Raw genomic sequence first — 19660 nt, 5'->3', positions numbered from 1 at the left:
GTATCCGATCGTTGATGGGCTTCTCTGTCCTAATTACAGGCATTTCTCGGAATATCCTTCAGCACTGCTTCCATTAATCCTGAATGTTATCTTTAGAATGGAACATTGTCTTGGCCTGATTAGAATAGTGAGATCTTAATCTCAAGAGTCGATAACCCTACAGAATTGAACTGATTTTCTTTCTCTCTCTCCCCCTTTCCCCCTCTCTTTCTTTCTCTCTCTCTCTCTCCTCTCTCTCAGACATCAAAAATATCTCCGAACAACAAAAAATACAATGTTAACATAAACCTCCCCAGAAACAAATTAATTATTCATAGGGACCAAACAAGAAAACCCCAGAATAGAAACAAGCAAGACCAAAATAGATTTCTGCGAGCTCTCAGCATTTCTAGTTATTCTGATTTATTTCTTTCCTTCCTGAATCACTAGTGATCAGAACTGCTTGGTTCAGATATCAGATTACCCAGTCTACCAGAGAAAGATTTCATTTTAGTCATACCTCAGGTCTGCTCCCATACCATATGCTGGAAAAGTCAAATTTTAATGTAGCTGCCTGTCTCTGCAGCCCAATTCAAGCAGGTACGGAACCATGAATATCTGAATTTGTGATCTAGGCAATGACGTCCAGCAGCTACCATCCCAACTCTTGAGTTTCCTAATATACACCAGGCCTGCTTTCAGCATGGTGGACTTAGATAGGGCAGCTTCCATTCATCGTGTCTCACTTACCAACTACTGCTTAATCCAAGTGTTTGAGAGTATGAATATTGAATGCAGTTGCAGAAGGGCCAGTCAAGTAAATTGCTATTGGGAGGGCACAGTGGCGTAGTGATAATGTCACTGGACTAGTAATCCAGAAAGCCAGGCTAATGCTCTTTGGGGACATGGGTTCAAATCCCACCATGGCAGCTGGTAAAACTTGAACTCAGCTAATAAATCTGGAATATAAAGCTAGTCTCAGTAATGGTGACCATGAAACTATCATTGATTGTTGTGAAAACCCATTTGGTTCGCAAATGTCCTTTAGGAAAGGAAATCTTCCATCCTTACCTGATCTGGCCTACATGCGACTCCAGACCCACAGACCCAATGCGGTTGACTCTTAGCTGCCCTCTGAAATGACTCAGCAAGGGCAATTAGGGATGGGCAACAAATGCTCGCCATGCCAGTGACACCACATCCCATGAATGAATAAAGAAAAAAAAGTCATGGATGCTATCAGGCTCCTTGTGTGTTTCTGTGGCTACCTAGGTGAGTGGTGCGAGTTTATCACTCTTCTTTTGTGGGTGGGGTGCGGGAGGATACTATTATCAGGTGCCCAAAGGTTTAGGGGCAGAAGTTGTTGTCAGCCTAAGTAATGGTCTAAATACCAAGGATCCATGGCTTGGAATTGTAATACCACACAATGTGCGTCATCACTTCGCACTGAGTCATCCTTTTACTAGTCATGCTTATACAATATGCACTACTTGTCCCATTTCTCATATTTTTGCTGCTTCTTCCCTAGGCAGCTGAGATAGAGCAGCAGCTCTCAATGCAAGTTCACAACCTCCGTGATGAGTTCCGGGAGAAGAACACATCAACAAACCAACACGTAGCACGCCTGGAGAGCTTACAAGCTGAGGTGAGATCTGCCTGGAGTGCACCAGTGTGGTAATTCCATGTTTGTTCCTGTTCCTATTGAGGTACATGCTTATGTTTCATAGTCCTGCCTAGCTAGATAGTGTGTGTTATGATACTGTGGCCTGAATCCATGTAATCAAGCTCCCTGGTGTAAGTGTGTAAGGGTTTCTTGGATTGTGATGGGTGCTAAAATTCAGTTTCTGTCCCTGTACTTGGGAGGCCTCTGTCATGTAAATGGAGTTTCAATCCATGAAATCCAGACAGGGTGGTGTGATTGTGTAAAATGCTCTCCATGTAATGGTGGACTGGGTGTGAACTTAAGTGACTCCCATTATTAACATATGTAGGTGTGAAATAACTCCATTGTGTATGCAGGCTCCTTGGTGTGACTGGCCACTCTGCATGTATGCAAGAGACAGCAGTTATTCAACTGCAAAATGCATCATGTCCAAGCCAAAGCTTCTTACCCAATATTCACTCAACTATGCTTCCAGTAGGAATAGCTGGGTAGTAATCAGGAGTGGTAATCATCTCAGTTTTTACCATCTCTAACACAAGGACATTGAGAACAATTGGAGCAACCTGTACAAGTTCAGATCAGTAAACTTAACACAGACATTAAATGTAGCATTTTCCAGGTCTACATTTTCCAGCACCACATTATTTCCAAGCACTGAGCATCTCCAACAGTAGAGAGCTTAATCACCTCTCTTTGTCATTCAATGGCATTGCCATTGTCGAATCTCCCACTATTAACATGTTTGGGGGGTCACCAATTACCAGAACCTTAACTGGACTAGCCATATAAATACTGTAGCTACAACAGAAGGTCAGAGGCTTGGTATTCTGCAGCAAATGACCTGCTACCACACTGCCCAAAGCCTGTCCATCAACTGCAAGGTATAAGTCAAGAGTGTGATGAATACTCTCCTCTTGCCTGGATGTGTGCAGGCCCAAAACACTCAAGAAGTTCAACACTATCCAGGCCAAAGCAGCCCATTTGATTGGCACCTGATCAGTTACCTTAAACATTCACTCCACATGGCTGCCGTCTGTACAAGCTGCACTGCGGCAACTCACCAAGGCTGCCTCAACAGCTCTTCTCAAACCCGTAACCTCTACCACCTAGAAGGACAAATGCAGCAGGAATGTGGGAACACCACCACCTGCAAGTTCCCCTCCAAGCCACACATCATCCAGACTTGGAAATATATTGCTGTTTCTTCATCATCGCTGCGTCAATATCATGAAACTCCCTCCCATACTGTGCTGTAGGAGATAGTCATTGTCTTCACTACACAGGGATTGCAGGGGTTCAAGACGGTGACCCCTCGTTACCTTCTCAAGGGCAGTTAGGAATGGCCAATGAGTGCCATTCATCATTTCAGTGATGCCAGAATTCTGTGAATTAATTGAAGAAAACGCTGCTCACCAGCTAAATTTCTGAACCAGTGAGTACATGACCTTTACAGACCTGGAATTTTTATTCTGCATGTTAACCTGGTCGGGCAACGTGTTTGTGTTTTTTTTTTATCTAGATGGGAGCATTATGAGAGTGTGTAATTTAACCTTTTGATATATGTATGAGGATACTTGGGCTCCCTTTTGTGTGTGGAGTATGAATGCATTTTGAGCCCCACTCTTGCATAGTGTGGGTGGGGAGCAGGTGCTCCCTGCCACGTGCGGGGCAAGTATACCTGCCCTGACAGGAGAACTGTCTGATGTGTTACATGAATGTATGTGGGTGTACAGGGTTCTGTAGTGTAGCAGGAGATATGTGGGAATGGCATTCCTCATTTCTCGGATCCCTTGTGCAGAGCTTGTGAGTCCAGGTTAATGGATTCTGCTTGTAAGTGAGATGTAGGAATAGCCTTTCTGATATAATGGATAAGAGTGAACAAAATCTCTATCGAATATTAGAGCAGCCTTGTATCTGCATAATCATACCATTAGAGTGTAAGCTAGAAAGGCAAGATACTCATACCGGGGCAAAAAGCATAATAATGTTTCTTCCCTCATCTAAAACACAAGTCACCAAAATCTTAAAAATTCTGCTCATTACTGTTAAATTTTCTGTTTTTCCCCGCCCCCTCCTTTTGTCTGTGTGTGGTGATGTGGAGCAGCAGATTCTAGAAGTAAGTACAAATACCTTCTACCTGATTCTTCAACACCTGTCAATCATTCTTCATTACTGTAATCAAACCCTTTATTCCCATCACTGGATTCAGTGACCTGCTGCCCCTCTGAACACACTAACACAGAAACCAATGCATGCATAGTAACCATCCCATCCTCTCTCTGTATATGGCTGAAACTTTTTTTGTTGACATTTGAGAGCTATGATTGCCTTTGGTTGTGATGTTGGGTGGTTGGGAGCTCCTAGTGTGCCCATTGGGAGTCTAGAATACGCAGAGGCTCTGGCTGACCTGTGTTCCCCATAATCTGTCATTCTTTGCCTGCCTTGTCTTTCCCTCTGATCTTACCTCTTCCCTGATTTTTTTTTTTTTCCTCGTCCTACCTTCTGTGCCCTGTTACTTTCCTGTCCTCATTTGCCACATCTCCATGGCCCATGCCTCCTTTGCCTGAGCCCACTTTCTGGCCAGGATTTTCCCCTCGGCGATTTGGGGGTGGGGCCCGCTTGCCAAAGGGAAAATGACGCGGGATGACGTCAGGAGGAATCCCTGACGTCACCCCGGGCCATTTAAATCTTAAGGAAGGCGGGCGGACAGCGAAATCAGCTGTCCGCCCGCCGACCTGTCAATGGCCAATTAAGACCACTGACAGGCTCATTAAGATAGTTAAATGCCCTGCCCAGCCAACCTTAAGGCTGGCAGGCAGGCCAGGAGCCCCAGCGGCCTGTAGATTATGAATGAAACTTCATCCACTGGCACGTTTTGTAAAAATTTAATAAATTTTATGAGTTTGTTATCAACATGTCCCATCTCTGACATGTTAATTATTTTAAAATGTCTCTATTTTTTGACTTTACTTACCTTTCACTAAACGCCCTGAGACAGGACTTTGCCTCAGGGAGCAGTGCGCTCTTTCGCACGCACGCATGAAAGAGCGCACTTAGACAGTTGGGGATTCCCTCCCCCCCGGAACAGGAAGCACATAGCACTTCCTGTCGGGCAGGCCGCTGGGCGGGCCTTAATTGGCCCGCCCACTCAAAATGGCAGCAGGCCCCGTTTTGGCAGCGGAGATCGGCTGCCCAACCGCTGCCGAGCCGGTGGGGCGCGCCTGCCAGCCAAGGGCTAAATTCTGCCCAGATGTCTCAGTGCTGTCACTGTATGTATTGTGTAGCTTTCTGACATCTAATTTTAACTCCTGCTGTCAGATAAAGGCACTTACAGAGCGAAAACGTGAACTGGAGCGACGCATCAGTGCCATGATTGAGGAAAACGAGCTGTTACAGAGCACAATTGAGGACCTTCAGGACCGGGTGCTGATGGCAGAGCGACAGAGCCATAACAAGGACCTGCAGGTGAGGAGGAGCAATGTAGGGGATATAAGAAGTGGAGCTAACACAGAGAAGATGCTCTACAGAGGAGTTGAGCATGTGTTTTGGGATCAGAAACATGCTCCATAAGGATGCTGTCACTCTCCATACCTTAGAATTTATCAAGCTTGAAAACTAGAATCATCACCAGTAGTTGCCGTCCAAAATATTGGTGCATGTTTGGTGAAAATATTGAGTCTGGCGGCTCTACAGTGTCTAATCGAAAGATGAGGTCCTGTTCTTCAAGCATAGGTCGTGCTTCATTGGAACAGTATAGGATGCCAAGGATGGACAGGTCAGATTGAGGCTGGGGTGCAAAATTAAAATTGCAGGTGTAACATTTGTGAACTGAAGGGAGGTGTTCCACAAAGTGATCACCTAATCTGTCTAGTCTCCCCAGTGTAGAGAAGACCACAGTGTGAACAGCGAACACAGTATACTGTTAAACCTGGAAGAAGTGTTTGGGGCTAAAAACTGGAGGAAGCGAGGAGGTAAAAATTCAGCTATTGCATTTCCTGAGCTTGCACAGGAAGGTTCCCTGTGAAGTAGAGGGGATGTTGGAGGTGACTGAGGAGTGGATCAGGGTGTCAGAGGGAATGGTCCCTTCAGAATGTTGAGGGGGTGAGGAGCGATGTTGGTGGCACTGTCATGCTGGAATTGGTAGAAGTGGTGATGGATGACCCATTGAACATGGAGGCTGGTTGGGTGGAAGATGAGAACAAGGGGAACCCTATCATGGTTCTGAGAGAGAAGGGAAAGGATGAGAGCAGAAGAGTAGGAATTGAAAAGGACACTGTTGTGGGATGGTTACATCTTGGTAGGTTTGATGAAGTCTTCATGGTATTTAGCAGGTTGACTGTAAGTCTTTAGCTGCTAGAACAATTTACAAAAATACAGTAAAGGGTACATGCTAGGAGCTGTCTCCATGCTTAGGTCTGCATGTGGCTCTGTCCAACACCACACTAACACTGGATGCAGGTCATGTGCTCTCTTACATCACTGTGTGGGCACTTCTGTACTCGGTCCCACATTAACCCTATATGTTTCAGACCCTTATACTACACCTCCGCCTAAGTCTTTATCTAGTGTATTTGAAGTGATTATAGTTAACTTTATGTCTTACATTGTTATTACTATCATTACTACATCATCACTACCCCATCTGCCCTCTTCAAGTCCTCGAAGTCAATGGTTCAGGTGGCCTGGAGGCCTTCCATATCTCGTTCGCACTACTGTTGGAGGAGTGGTAGGCTCTGTCGCTGCTGGTTCTTCCTGTAGGTTTGGAGGTTGTTCTGGAATCTGGATATGTTTTCATCCTTTTCTTCCATTCTTTCATGTTGAACTGCACTTGGTCAATTCGGTTTTTGCACTGTCAATGGTTGCTACCCTAACTCCTTTCTTGCAGGGTGAATGAACATTGTATTCACCTCATTGTTGTTTCTTTCACTTCTTCTGTCATCATGTGGGTTGTCACAATGCTCTCTGTGGCGGAGGATGAGCATTCCTGTGAATAGAATGAGGTTTAGTGGTACGCTCACCACTGCGTTTCGCTGTTGGCAATGGACGGCAGCTATCAGGTTCCAGCATCTTTTGTGGCTTTGGCATGCTGGCTGGGAGTTGGTGTATGTTCAGTGGGTGCCATGCTGACCTGCTGTACCATTGTCGGAGCTGGGGGTTGAGGCTTATTGGACTGTTGGTCGCTCTCTTTTACATCCTCCACTGGAGACGTTGTGGTTACCTCCTGGGTGGCTGGCTGATCTGACCATTGTAGGTTTTCTGGCACCTGTAACAAGAATGGACAAAGCTGCTCTGCAAAGAGAGAAGACAGTTCAGAACTGAACTCCCAGTCAAGATGCTCTTTTATTGCTTAAGTACTTGGGAACGTGCAGCTCTCTGTGATTAATGACGGTGGTTGTCTTGACATCTTCTGCCGTTTTAAAGAGATCCAGGGCTACACAGGCATCTCTGCTCAAGAGAGAGAAAGAGAGAGAAAGGCTGGTTACGGATGACGTATATCAGCTCAAAGATTTGTTTGCCGCCATATCTTAGTGGTTCCAGAATCTTGCCTATGACTGGAAGTCGGATTCCTCCGGGCGCACAGAGTGGTGAGTCTGTTGTTCGCAGCCAGAGGTCTTTTAGCCACAGTTCCTTGTCCGACAGGACTGTTACGCAGCCTCCTGTGTCCAATTTGAAATTTGTTAAATGGCCATTGACTGAAATGTCCACATTCCAAAACGAAACACCGAGATCTCTGACTTCAACTGAGAAGCATGTCTGCTCCCGGGCTTGCAGTCTTGACCTCGTGGATCACCTTTGGGCTTTCTGTGTGTTTCAGAGTTTTTGCCTTGCACAGTTTTCCATAGTGTCCAATCCTGTTGCACTGAAAGCATTGGGCCGGAATTGCAAGGCATTAATCTAACACGTGGGTGCACTTTGCTCCACAGTGTTGCCATGGTCACTGTGCTGGTGGGTTCAGGTATTGCTTTCCCCGGCCTGGAGTGTCCCTGTGTCATTGTTGCTTCTTGAGCTGGACTGTGGGTTGGCTTCTGTGTCACATCTTATTTTCTGCCCTTAAAATGCTTCTGCGCTACTCACGGAGTTCTGACTGTCTAACTATCTGGATTGCCTTTTCCAGGGGCCGGATTTTTCTCTCGTCAGGTGGGCGCGGGCCCCTCCCGAACGGGAGAAAAATGGTGCGCCATGACGTCGGGCGAGCATCCTGACATCATCACGCACTCGTGTGATATTTCGGTTGGGCGTGCGCGGGAGTCAGCAGCGTGCCCGCCAACAATTAAGAGGGCCGTTAAGCCCATTAATAGAACTTTTCCCTGCCCATCCAACCTTACAGTTGGCGGGCAGGCGAATAGGCCAAGCAGCCTTTAGATTTTTGAGGAAACCTCATCCACAGGCGGGATGAGGTTTTCAAAGTTTAATTAAAAATAAAATAAAAAATTTTAGAACTCATTTTCAACATGTCCCTGCTCATGTCTCAGAGTCACATGAGGGGACATGTTTTCCTTATTTTTCAATTGTTTATTTTTAATGTTAGAAATCTTCAGCTCCCTGAGGCAGCTCTGTGCCTTCAGGGAACATTCACTGAGCGCACCCACGTGCATGCGCTGACTTCAGCGCTCACGATCCTCACCCCCCACCCCACCCCATCCCAACCCAGGCAGCGCTGAGCATTGTAGCCCGCGATTCACGCTGGCTGCCTGTTAATTGGCCAGTCAGTGTGAAATCGCGGTCGGGGCCCGATCGCAGGCGGCAGTCAGTTTCGCAGCCGCTCCTGGGCTCGCCTGCCCGCCCGATGAGGTAAAAATCCTGCCCCAGGGTTAGATCGATCTTTGCTTGTGGAGATCAGAGAGTGCGTCATCTGCTACTCCTACCACTATTCTTTCTCTGATGAGTTCCAATTTTAAATCTCCATACTTGCATCCTTATGCCATCCTGTACAGATCATTGATGCACATATCAACCGGTTCTCTGGCTGTTGGACTCTCATTGAATTTAGCCCTTTCGATGGCTGCCCGAATCGGCTGTCTGCAAGCTTCTCTTGTTCAGTGTTTTAGACTTTTTTGACTCCTAAGTCCATTGAAATTGAGCTTCTGCTTACTTTTTAACGAGCTGGACAGTTGCAATGTTCCAGAAATATTTAATAAATTCTTTCTCTTTATTTTTGGATGAGCTCGGATGCCATGTGTTCAGGCTCTGACTCGGGGATCAAATTTTAGCGATGGGTTTCTTTCAAATTGCACTTCTGACATTGAATTACTTCAAAGATTTCTCAGGAATTCTAAAAGATTTAGTTCACCTTAACAAGTTCTGCCGACTTGGCACTCTGAAGTTAGACTTTGAGAGGAGATTTAATGCAGTCTTCTCTTCTGCTGCAGTGAGGGATTTTAAATCTCTGCCTTCAGCTTCCAAGCCTTTCTTTGGAGCTTTTCCCTGGTGATTTTTTTCTTTACGCCTCTACTTCTGGAGCTTCTTTTCAGGCCAGAATGCTTTGTTGATTTTTTTTTCTCTATCTTACAGCATTTCGGTTTGTCTCTACATTTTAGTGAGGTTCTAGGTTTTTATCCCTCTGCTGTCACCATGTTGTGGGGTGTTGGTTACACCTCGGTAGGTTTGATGAAGTTTTTACAGTCTTTAGCAGGTTAACTGTAAGTATTTATTAACTACTGGAACTATTTACAAACATACAGGCTTAGATCTGCATGTGGCTCTGTCCAACACCTCACTGACCCTGGGTGCAGGTCATGTGCTCTCTTAGATCACACTGTGGGCGGTACTGTACTCATTCGCACATTAACTCTACATGTGCCTGACACTGTGGGACTGGAGGGTGGCTAACATATCACCCCTGTTGACCATGGTGGAGGGGAATTGTTGGTTGAGGGAAACGGAAGACATTGGAAGCACTGGTGTAGAAAGTGGCATTGTCAGAACTGATGAAATGGAGAAACTGGGAGAACGGAATAGAGTCCTTAAAGGATTTGAGTGGGAGGAATTGTAGTCAAGGGCACTGTGAGAGTTAGTGGGCTTAGAGTGGGATAGTGGTCAAAAACCTATCCCCAGAAATGCCTACAGAGAAGTCAAGGAAGAGAAGAATTGGAGATGAACCACCTGAAGATGAAGGGAGCATGGAAATTGAAAGCAAAGCTGATGAAATTTATCAGTGTGAGGCGAGAGCAGGAAACGGAAACAGCAGGGAATAGGAAAATGATGCCAGATTTAGCGTGAGAAAGCAGGATGTTCAGAGAAAGGGAATTAAAATAGAGTGATCTATGGAGTGTTAGCCAATGAATCACAGATGAATCACAAATGACTTTTAATAATGAGTAACCTGAGGGCCTGTTTATTTTTAGAATAAAACCAGGAGAAGCCCGAACTGATGCTTGCAGCTCCAGCTTCAGTGAGTGAGAACTTTCCAGTCTGAGGCCGTCAGCTATGATTTTGTGAAAAGGGGGCAAAATTAGCCAGTGGGGTCAGGCGCAGTCAGGACAAGCATGGAAAAGAAGAAAGAGGAAAGCTAGAGCAGTAGGCAAGGGGAGCGAACTTGGAGGAAGCATGGGCTTGGGAGAATGGATATAATGCCCAGGATGGAGTGGACAGCTGGAATGGCAAATGGAGATATATCCCAACATTCTGGTTCATAGTTTGCATATATCAAACAGCATTAGAGACTCACAACTGTACTAGAATCCTGTAGAATATTACAGACATACATAGAACTTTAATAAGGCAGATTCCTTGTATGTGTCAGTCTGATCGGCAGTGTTTTTTCTCCATTAATCAAGTGCTTACCCTCTGTTTCATTTTTCCAATTGACTATTTTCTACATTGATTATTCACCAATATGTTACACAAAGACATCACCCAGTAAATTTCCATCAAAAAAAGAATCCTTGTATACATGAATGCTTGAAAAGGCCTCGAAAGTAAACGTACAAAATTCCGCAATTTAGAAAGAAACACACTTTCACTTGTGCTCCCTATCTACCAACGACTCCTGGCCATACCATCACACAAGGCCTTGGAAGAGTTGCCTTTCTCTCTACTTTTGCCTGCACTTCCTAATTTCACATGCTTCTTTCTCAGTTAAGTGATGTAAGTAAAATTTGAACATTGTCTCCCCCACAAGAGGTCATGAAGCGATACTCTTCCTTGACCCCTTCATGGCCACTCTGTGTACCAAGCCAGGCCTTGTGAACATCCCTGGTCTAGGAAATAACTTTCACTACAGTAGGTCTTGCCCAGGGTCTGACATTCTGATACAATTTTAGAACTGCTGTGAGCCACTATGTGGCTGTCTTCCATCACAATGCATGAATGAACACGATTGTACTGATGGAACATAATCCAGAAACCATTTCATGGCCGCAAATGTCCCCATGTTGTGTCTCTTCCATCTACCCTACAGAAGCTTCATGTTCCACATCTTGTCGCTTGTTGAATGGGTCCTGTAGCTGTGTGTATGTGTCTGTTTGCTTGTACGCATGCAAGTAAGCTCTAGTTTAGCATTGCCAACTCTCCAGGATTGGCTTGGAGTCTCCCGGAATTGAAGATCAATCTCCAGGAGACTGCTGCTGTGGGAAAATCATTAGGACATTAAAAGAGACTTTTTTTGTCATTTTCATTGAACATTTCTCGTTACCAGATATAAAAATATTGAAAATGGCGGAAAAAAGGTTGTTTGGCTGACGGTCAAGCATCATCCATTTGGGTAATGAGTCTTTTTGTTTTCCAGTTGGTTTAGGAAGGCAATACGCCACAAGGATGGATGTTGGCCGACTAATGGCTGGAGTTTGGGGATAAGTCATGAGATCAAACCTCCAGGAATACATTTAATCACAGTTGGTGACCCTAATCCAGCTGTCTAATGCTCCGAAGTCCCCCCTCCTCATTTACAGGCTTTACTTAGTCAATGATCAACCTAAAAAACAAATCCTTTTCGCTTCCCAGATATCATTTTCTCTCCTGTTAGCTTCCCATGTGAACCTTCTGCTCCTTCCTTTCTCTCTCCTCCCCTTCACTCCATTTTCTCATCCACATTCCATAAACTTCATCACATACTCAATTTCTTTTTTGTTTCCTGTTTCTGTTCTTCACTTAAACTGATGTTGTATCCGTGTTGATTTTTTAATTATTATTGAGCAATCCAATTTAATCACAGCTTAACTTGTTAAGGGCTGAGTATGTAGTTTACAAATCTGGACACAGAGTATTAAATACAAAGGTAAGTCTAATTGTTTATAAGTAAATAGACTCTAAAGGGACCCAATCATCATAAAAGTTGAATTCGGTTCAATACAAAAGTAAACCAAATATTAGAGATTAAAAATTATTTATTTTGGAGAGCAAATAAAATGCACCAAAATAGGGAAATATATTTTTAATATTTTGTTTAATATTAACATTCTGTCCAATATTTCATCATATTATTTTTGTCTGTGATGTGAACAACAGCACAGGTGATTTGCTAGTAATGGGTAAGATTGCTGTTGTAATATGGGTTCTCTAAATGTCTCAATGATGAGACCTGTATATTTAAACATGAACCGTTTATTGGTAGTCTTTAACTATTTACAGATCCCAGGATACTGTCATGTATGTTGCTGTTACCTCCATGCAGGCTAGCTCCAGAGTGTTCTCCCTAGACTGAGTTCTCATCCTATTACCATGTGACTCATGATTACAATGGCATGCAGGCACATATGACATCATACAACACCTCCTTTTCTTCTCCAAAGAAAACTTTCCTTTCCAATGGAGTATAACTATTTGTAATACAGTCTTTACTTACTATCCCTGCTCCCCCATCTCAAGTCTCTGACTTTATAAATTGAGGCGTTTTGAGGCTTGACAATTCTTCCATATCTTGGTCTGTCACGTTTGGAGGAATGATAGTAGTACTGTGTTTCTGGTACTTGTCTTTCTCCATTTGATTCGCTTTTTGCGCTCCTTCAAGTTACATTTCTCTTCAACAACCTGTCAGCTTGATGCTGAGATTATCCCGTTCCTTCTGAGGGGAATGTGCACCCTGTTCATTCCTAGAGTGGACTCGAATTTTCTTTTTCCGTGGTGTCCACCATGTTCTTGAAGGTCGTATATGTTCCACAAATGAAACCTTCATTTCTACTTGTTTCGCAATCTCAACCAAACACTTATTTGCTGTTTTATTTTCAGATCATTGTGCAAGCTTATGAATCTTTTCATTCAGCTTAATGGTTCTTTGTACGTCTGAGAAATGTTTTTTCTTCTTCTAGTTTCTTGCGCTTCAGTGTTGGGTTTACATTTTCTAATCTTATTTCTGCCTTCTCTTTCTCTGCTATAGAACTTTGTCCTTGTCCGTCATTTTGGTTTCATTGTTGGTTACTCCAGTGAAGTCTTAACTTGTTTCTGAACTGTAATTATGCTACTCATGGCTTAATTATCCACTCGGAGTTCTATGGCTTTTCCTTTCCTTTCAACGGCTTCTCTTTTTCATTCAACTGCTTTGTCAGCTCTTCAGTCTGTTTTTTGTAGCTTTCGGCTTCTTCCTGGAATATGAACATTGCTGAGTCTTCTCTGCCAACTGATTCTTCAGTTTGTTCAGAATGGCATTAAAATCATTTTCCTTCTCTTCGTAATTTTCCAGAGGAATTAACTTTGACCTGAGGGATTCTTGTAGCATGTGAAGGTCGTTCAAAAGGTTTTTCTTTCCTTTGTGAAGCTCACTTGCTTCATCTAGAGTTTCCTGTAATTTAGCAGAATCTTCTTGAGTTTCTTCTGCTGTGCTTCCATTCTGCTGTTCAAGACAGTCTTCATTTCTTCATGTTGCTGCATGGTTACACATTCTTTTTGCATTTGATCTGCAAGGACAATCAACTGTTCTTTCAACTGGTTTTTTCTTGTTGACCTCGTGCTAATTCAGTCTGGGCTTCAGTTCATCATTTCGTTGCTACTGATTGTTCAAACGCAGCTTTTTCTGAAGTAATATTCAACGTTGTTTTTCGCTCCTCATGTTCCATGGCTACATATTGATTTTTCAAGGAGTCTTTCAGGGTCGCAACTTCTTTGCGTGTTTTTTCTGCCTGCTGTTTTGCCTGGCTGTACATCTGGTTAAGTTTTCCCAACTCCTGCTTTGACTTGCAAACTGTGGAATTAAGGGTCATTATTTCCTCCTGGTACCTTTTATGTTGTCTCTGAAATTTGTTTGTTCAGATCACTGAAGACCTTGGTTTATCATATGTTTCCAAAGGTATATACTCAGCTTGAATCTTGCACTTCAAATCTTCCAGTTCAACTCTGAGGCAAATATTTTCCTGTAAAGCTGCTTCATTTATTTTTTGCACATTTTGCTTCTTTTGAGTTACCTCAGATAGCTTTTCTTCATTCACAGTCATCTGCTTGCTCTGCACTGCCACCTGTGTCCCTCGCTCTAGGGTCTTTTGTTGCCTTGGCGCTTTATTTGGGTTTGTCCTCTCTGGGGTCACTTGTTGCCCTCGGTGCTCTATTGGGAGTTTAAAATATCGATCAAATATATTTAATATCTCACCAAATGTTGTTGAATATGGATCTATATGTTGGCTGAGGAGTACTTCACCAGCAAATGAACCAAAGATGAATAAAAGCTTGTCGACTTGTACTTCTTCTGATTCGTTTCTTAATCCTGTACTTCTCCTGTACACTACAAACTGTCTTCTCCAAGACTTCCACTCTTTGGTCTGGTTTAGCCCTTTCCTTGGCACAAATGCATCTGGCTCTTATAATTTTCCTTCCATGGCTGGTTTTTCTTTGCAGTTGCAGTTTTAGATGTCGTTACTGCTCTAAGAACTGTCAGTGCAGTGACCGTTACTTTTCCCCTTTCAATTTGTTGCTGCAGCTGTTGGTTTCTCTGTGTATGTTCCCCACACTTGTCCTGATTTTAGTGGGCTCCCAGCAATCGTTGGCCTTTTATTTTTTAAACTGTTGTAAACTTTTAAGGTAGGAGCTTTTCTTTTCTGGACCATTCTTTCTCTATTTTAAGCTCTGCAAGTCTTTTTGAGCTTTGCGCTTTGAGAGTTTCAGTGGGTGCAGTTTATGAAAACCATAAGCTGTCAACTCTGCAGGTTTGCTTTTTTTTTTACTCTCAGTGCCATTTTGCTTTAAACGCTTGAGAACAGCAATAATTCCTTTATCTTTACCGAAAATCTTTACTTTTCCTGACTGAAAGGGGTTCACTTAAACTCTGCAGGCTTTTCCCTTTCTTTTTTACTGTGCCCTGCAGGGCTCTCTCTTGACTCTGCCAGCCGATTTTCTTTTCTCTTTAACTTCAATGCAGCATGGCCACCACTGCTGCAACCTGCTGAGCCCTGGGGCTGTCACCTATTCTATAATGTAAGTACAGCTTTTTATAGCTTTGCTCACCATCTCATAAACTGACTGGGTTCTTTGACTCTGCATTACTCAGGGTCTTGAAATTTTTGTAGTTTTGCTCACCATCTTGTATTCTAAGTGTTTTAACTCGGTGTCACTCAGGGCCTTGCAAGTTTTGTGGTGTTCCTCACCCACCTTGTGACCTAAGTAGTTTTTTTCCTCTGCGCCACTCAGGGGTCTTGCATGGGGCTTCCTCTCACTCTGGTAAAACCTTCAACTTCTAAGCCTGTGTCAATGCGTCTTACTGTTTCTTCAAGTTTTCTTCTTAGGTGCATGTCTTTCTAGTTTGGCTTCAGCTGCTTTTAGTTTTTCATACCTTGGGATACTGTTCTGGATTCATTGTTTAAAATGCCAGCTTTCATAACACCGCTGATGTGCTACCTTTTAGAGGTGAGCATTGCTGCCAACCATGTTGTGATATGGGCTCTTTAGATGTCTCAATGATGAGACTTGTATATTTAAAATGAACTGTTTGCTGGAAGTCTTTAACTATTTACAGGTGCCAGGTTACTGTGCTGTTATCTCCATGCAGGCTGGCTCCAGAGTGTTCTCTCTAGACTGTTCTCTCATTCTATTACCATGTGACTCTATACATCATACTATGGGTGGTGCTATTCTCCAGTCCCACATTAACCTTTGCTCTGCCGAACACCTTTACATTACAATGGCATGCAGGCACATACAACATCATACAACAATGGCAAATGTTACAGAGCAACTAGTTTCATTAATTCAACTAAGTCAAAAATTAAAGCGGCTTTAAAAGTGACCAAACCCTAAAGACTAATGTTTGGGATGAGATAGCAGTTCCAAAGGCAAGGAAGATATTGATGTAAATCAGCACAATGTTAGCCCAGGGAGTGCTGCTGACATGCAGTAAAACATTGCTGGATTCACATGTGCAATCAGCCTACTCATCCAATATAGATACGGCGAAAGGATTTGGTGAAAATTGATAAAATGATAAGATTTGGGTCATCAAGCTATGAGGAGAAGTGAGGAAAGTGAATCTATTTTCTTTGAAAGTAGGGTTCAATCAAAGACATGGTTCACGTTTCCTAAAAAAGGGACAACTCAACAACATTGATGGCGAACGAGAGGAAACCATGCTGACCTGATGCAACTGAGAGCTTAAAAAGTATCCTCTCACAGATTCAACAGCTTTTAGAATAGATTACCAGCCAGTCCAGTAAATAATGCATTTGGGGAAGGATTCAAAAAGAAAATGGATCAATTTCCAATTCTTTAACAAGTAGAGGGATAAGGGGTTGGGTCACAAAATTGTTGATCAAGTCCTGAAAAAGGACCCGCACTTCAGAGTAAGTTGTGATTGGGTGTTCCTCTATTCTTGAATTTCTGTGTGTGTCTGTAACTAAGTGCAGGTACATATGCAGTTGACCAACAAGGGAGTCAAAGGGTATCAGGGGTAGGCAGGAAAGTGTCTTTGAACCCTTAATTGGATCAGCCATGATGTTACTGAATGGTGGAGCAGGCTCGAGGGGCCGAATGGCCTACTCCTGCTCCTGCTCTTAATTTATATACTTGTATAAGAGCTGAGAAAGGGCAGTTGGATTTTTGGTCTTGATTATAAATGTAGGCTAATGTCTGTGGAGTAACAGTAAATATATATAACATAAAAGCATCCTGATTTAAAATAAGCTTGTGGGATTGGGCATGGATTAACTCCATGGGGATTCAACAAATGTCCTCCTCCTTACCCAACCCCCCTTTAAACTGACAACACAACTTGGATTTTGAGGGAAATAACTTGAAGGGGTCCAATTTTGAGATAGACTGATGAAATTGTGGGGGCTAGGCATGACGTATTTATCCAAATGGGGCAATACCACTAAAACCTGGGGAAAAGTGGCTTACCCAAACAAAGAAAATAACTACAAAATTAACAAAATGAAAGGGTTGTTTTCCAAATTATGTATGACCAAGTGGGAATCAAACCTGTGACTTTGGTCTTTAAACAGCTCTGTGTGACTGAATACTGCCTTGGTAAAATATTTAAAAATGCTATTGAAGTAAGTCAGTGGGAATGTGGGGCCAAAGGAGCCTAACCAAGCCAGGCTTCATCCAACTGTCATCCAGGATAACGAGAGTAGAATTTTGTGGAGAGAGCATCACTAGGGCATCACTAACAAAAGCCAAAAAGGAAAAGGTTCTGGAACTGATTATTGCTTGTACCCCGAAGCTAATGTGGTAAATCGAACAGTAGACTACAAGTCAGAGCAAATTATACTGCCTTTGCGCAAGACACAGGTGAGGCCAGTCTCTAGTATAGTGTATGGTTGTGCTCGTCCATCTGAATAAGGACATAGATGCATTAGAAAGGGCTCAAAGAAGTAACTGAGAGGGTTGATGAAGGTAGTGCAATAGATGTTATATAATTTCATAAAGTGTCACATGGCAGACTTTTTAAAAAACAGAAGTGGATGGTACTAAATAGACAGTCGTAACTTGGCTGTAAGACAAAGCAGAGATTAGACGTAAATGGTAGCTGTTCAGAATGGCAGAAGATGTAAAGTGGGGTCCTACAAAGAATAGTGCTGGGTACCATTTGTTATACACAATTTGTATTAACAAGTTAAGACTTTGCATCAAAAATACAATTTCTAAATTTGTAGATGACGTCAAATTGGTTTTGGAGGGGTGCTAGGGGTGGGGGTGGTGTGGTATGGTCAAGACTGAAAAGGACTGAAACAAATTACAAGAAGACATTAATAAACTCGCAGAATGGGGTTATAATTAATGAGCTTCAACACTGATAAGTGTGAAGTATTACATTTTGGTAAGAAAAATAAAAAGCAATTAGAAAATAATCAAAATGGGATAGAGGAGCAAAGGAATCACTAAAACTAAAGGCAGGTTAATTGGCCATAAAAATCATACCAAGCAATTGGTTTATAGAACTAAAAAGTAGAGAAGTTATGCTAAAGGTTGGACTACACTTACTGAGTAGGGGTCTAGTCACAATATTAGAAAAAAGGATATAGTGGTACTGGGGATGGTCTGAAAAGATATATATGGTTGAAAGCAGAACTGTGAGGTTATACTTATCAGCAAGGGATGACCAGCAAATGTCCATTTGAGAAGGCTGAGGGGATATCTAACTGATGCCTTTAAAATTATGGAAGGTTTTAAGTAGGCAGAAAGAGTGAGAAAGAGTAAAACTAGAGGTCATCAGTATAAGATAGTCCCCAGTGTTCTTTAGAAAGAACACAAGTGCAAGGCTGTGCAACCATCCAGAATGTAACAAGACATGTAACAAACAGACTGTACACAACTCAGAAAAATTAGAGGGAGAGTTGATAGTTGTCATGAAATCTAATCAGGAATTCAGAAAAAGCCTCTTTATTCAGTTGTTACACGTAACAACTCGCTTCCACAGGGAGTAGCTGTAACAAATAGTATAAATGCATTTAAAGGGAAGCTAGAAAATGTATGTTCTTTAAGAAAATAATTCTCCCATTTTTACCTGGTCCACACCCATAGCAATGTGGTTGACTCTTAACTGCTATTTGAAATGGCCTAGCTGGTCATTCAGTTGTACTAAAGCACTAGAACAAAGTACGATGAGACTAAAACTGGACGGACCGCCCGGCATCAGCCGAGGCACCGAATTCAGACATGGCGAAGGAACACCCTGCTCCACTGATCCTGCAAACTCCTCCTCTCTAACATCTGGAGACTTCTGCCAAAATTGGGGCCTCTGCCATTTACAATCTGTATTAATGATTTAGATGAAGAAACTAAGAGTAATAATGTATCCAAGCTTGCTGATTGTACAAAGCTAGATGGGAATGTAAGCTGAGGAGGAGGAGACAGAAAGGATGCAAAGAGATATAGACAGGTTAAGTGAGTCAGCAACAAGGTGGCAGATGAATATAATGTGGGTAAGTGTGAGGTTATTTACTGTGCCATTAAGAATGCAAAAGCAGAATTATTTAAAAATGTGTGAAACTTCTTCATGCTGATGTACGGAGAGACTTTAGATGTACTCGAACAAGGAACACAAAGTTAGCATGCAGTTGTAACAAGCAGTTAGGAAGACAAATGGCATGTTGGCCTTGATTGCAAAAGGAGTAGAGTACAAGAATAAGGAAAAGCAAAATACTGCAGATACTGGAAATCTGAAATACAAAAAATGCTGGAAATACTCAGCAGGTCAGGTAACATCTGTGGAGAGAGAAACAGTTGATGTTTCAGGTCGATGACCTTTCATCAGAACTGAAGAAAGATAGAAATGTAAGAATTTTTATGCCAGTAAAAAGCGGGGGTGGGAGGGAGCAGGAAGAATAAAAGGGAAGGTCTCTGATGGGGTGGATGACAGGAGAGATTAATTAACAAAAGATTTCATGATGCAAAGGCTGAAGAAAGTGGGACTGGATATGCTAAAGAAACAAAGATCCACATGAGGTGTGAATGACTATATAGCAGCTAACTGAATGCAATATGAAGGGATAAAGAAAGAAACAAGCCAGCAAAAAAAAAATAGAACAAGATGGAGGAAGAGATTATGGTTCTGTTGAAGGGTCGTGAGGACTCGAAACGTCGACTCTTTTCTTCTCCACCGATGCTGCCAGACCTGCTGAGTTTTTCCAGGTAATTCTGTTTTTGTTTTGGAAGAGATTA

At 42.8% G+C, this 19660-nt stretch overlaps 1 protein-coding gene across 1 annotated transcript in view; it reads left to right on the top strand.

Annotated features, from left to right (window-relative positions):
• The window catches only part of LOC144687104 (BICD family-like cargo adapter 1), a 78413-nt gene that overhangs the window by 38792 nt on the left and 19961 nt on the right, over window positions 1–19660 (top strand). The window contains exons 3-4 of the mRNA XM_078552862.1: window positions 1508–1624; window positions 4961–5107. Of these exons, the coding sequence (XP_078408988.1) occupies window positions 1508–1624; window positions 4961–5107 (264 nt within the window). The remainder of the gene's footprint in view (window positions 1–1507; window positions 1625–4960; window positions 5108–19660) is intronic.

Source organism: Cetorhinus maximus, chromosome 12 (genome assembly GCF_964194155.1).
Source record: "Cetorhinus maximus chromosome 12, sCetMax3.hap1.1, whole genome shotgun sequence".
Taxonomy (NCBI): Eukaryota; Metazoa; Chordata; class Chondrichthyes; order Lamniformes; family Cetorhinidae; genus Cetorhinus; species Cetorhinus maximus.
Note: the sequence above shows the minus strand (reverse complement) of the source record. Positions and strands in the feature narration are given on the sequence as shown.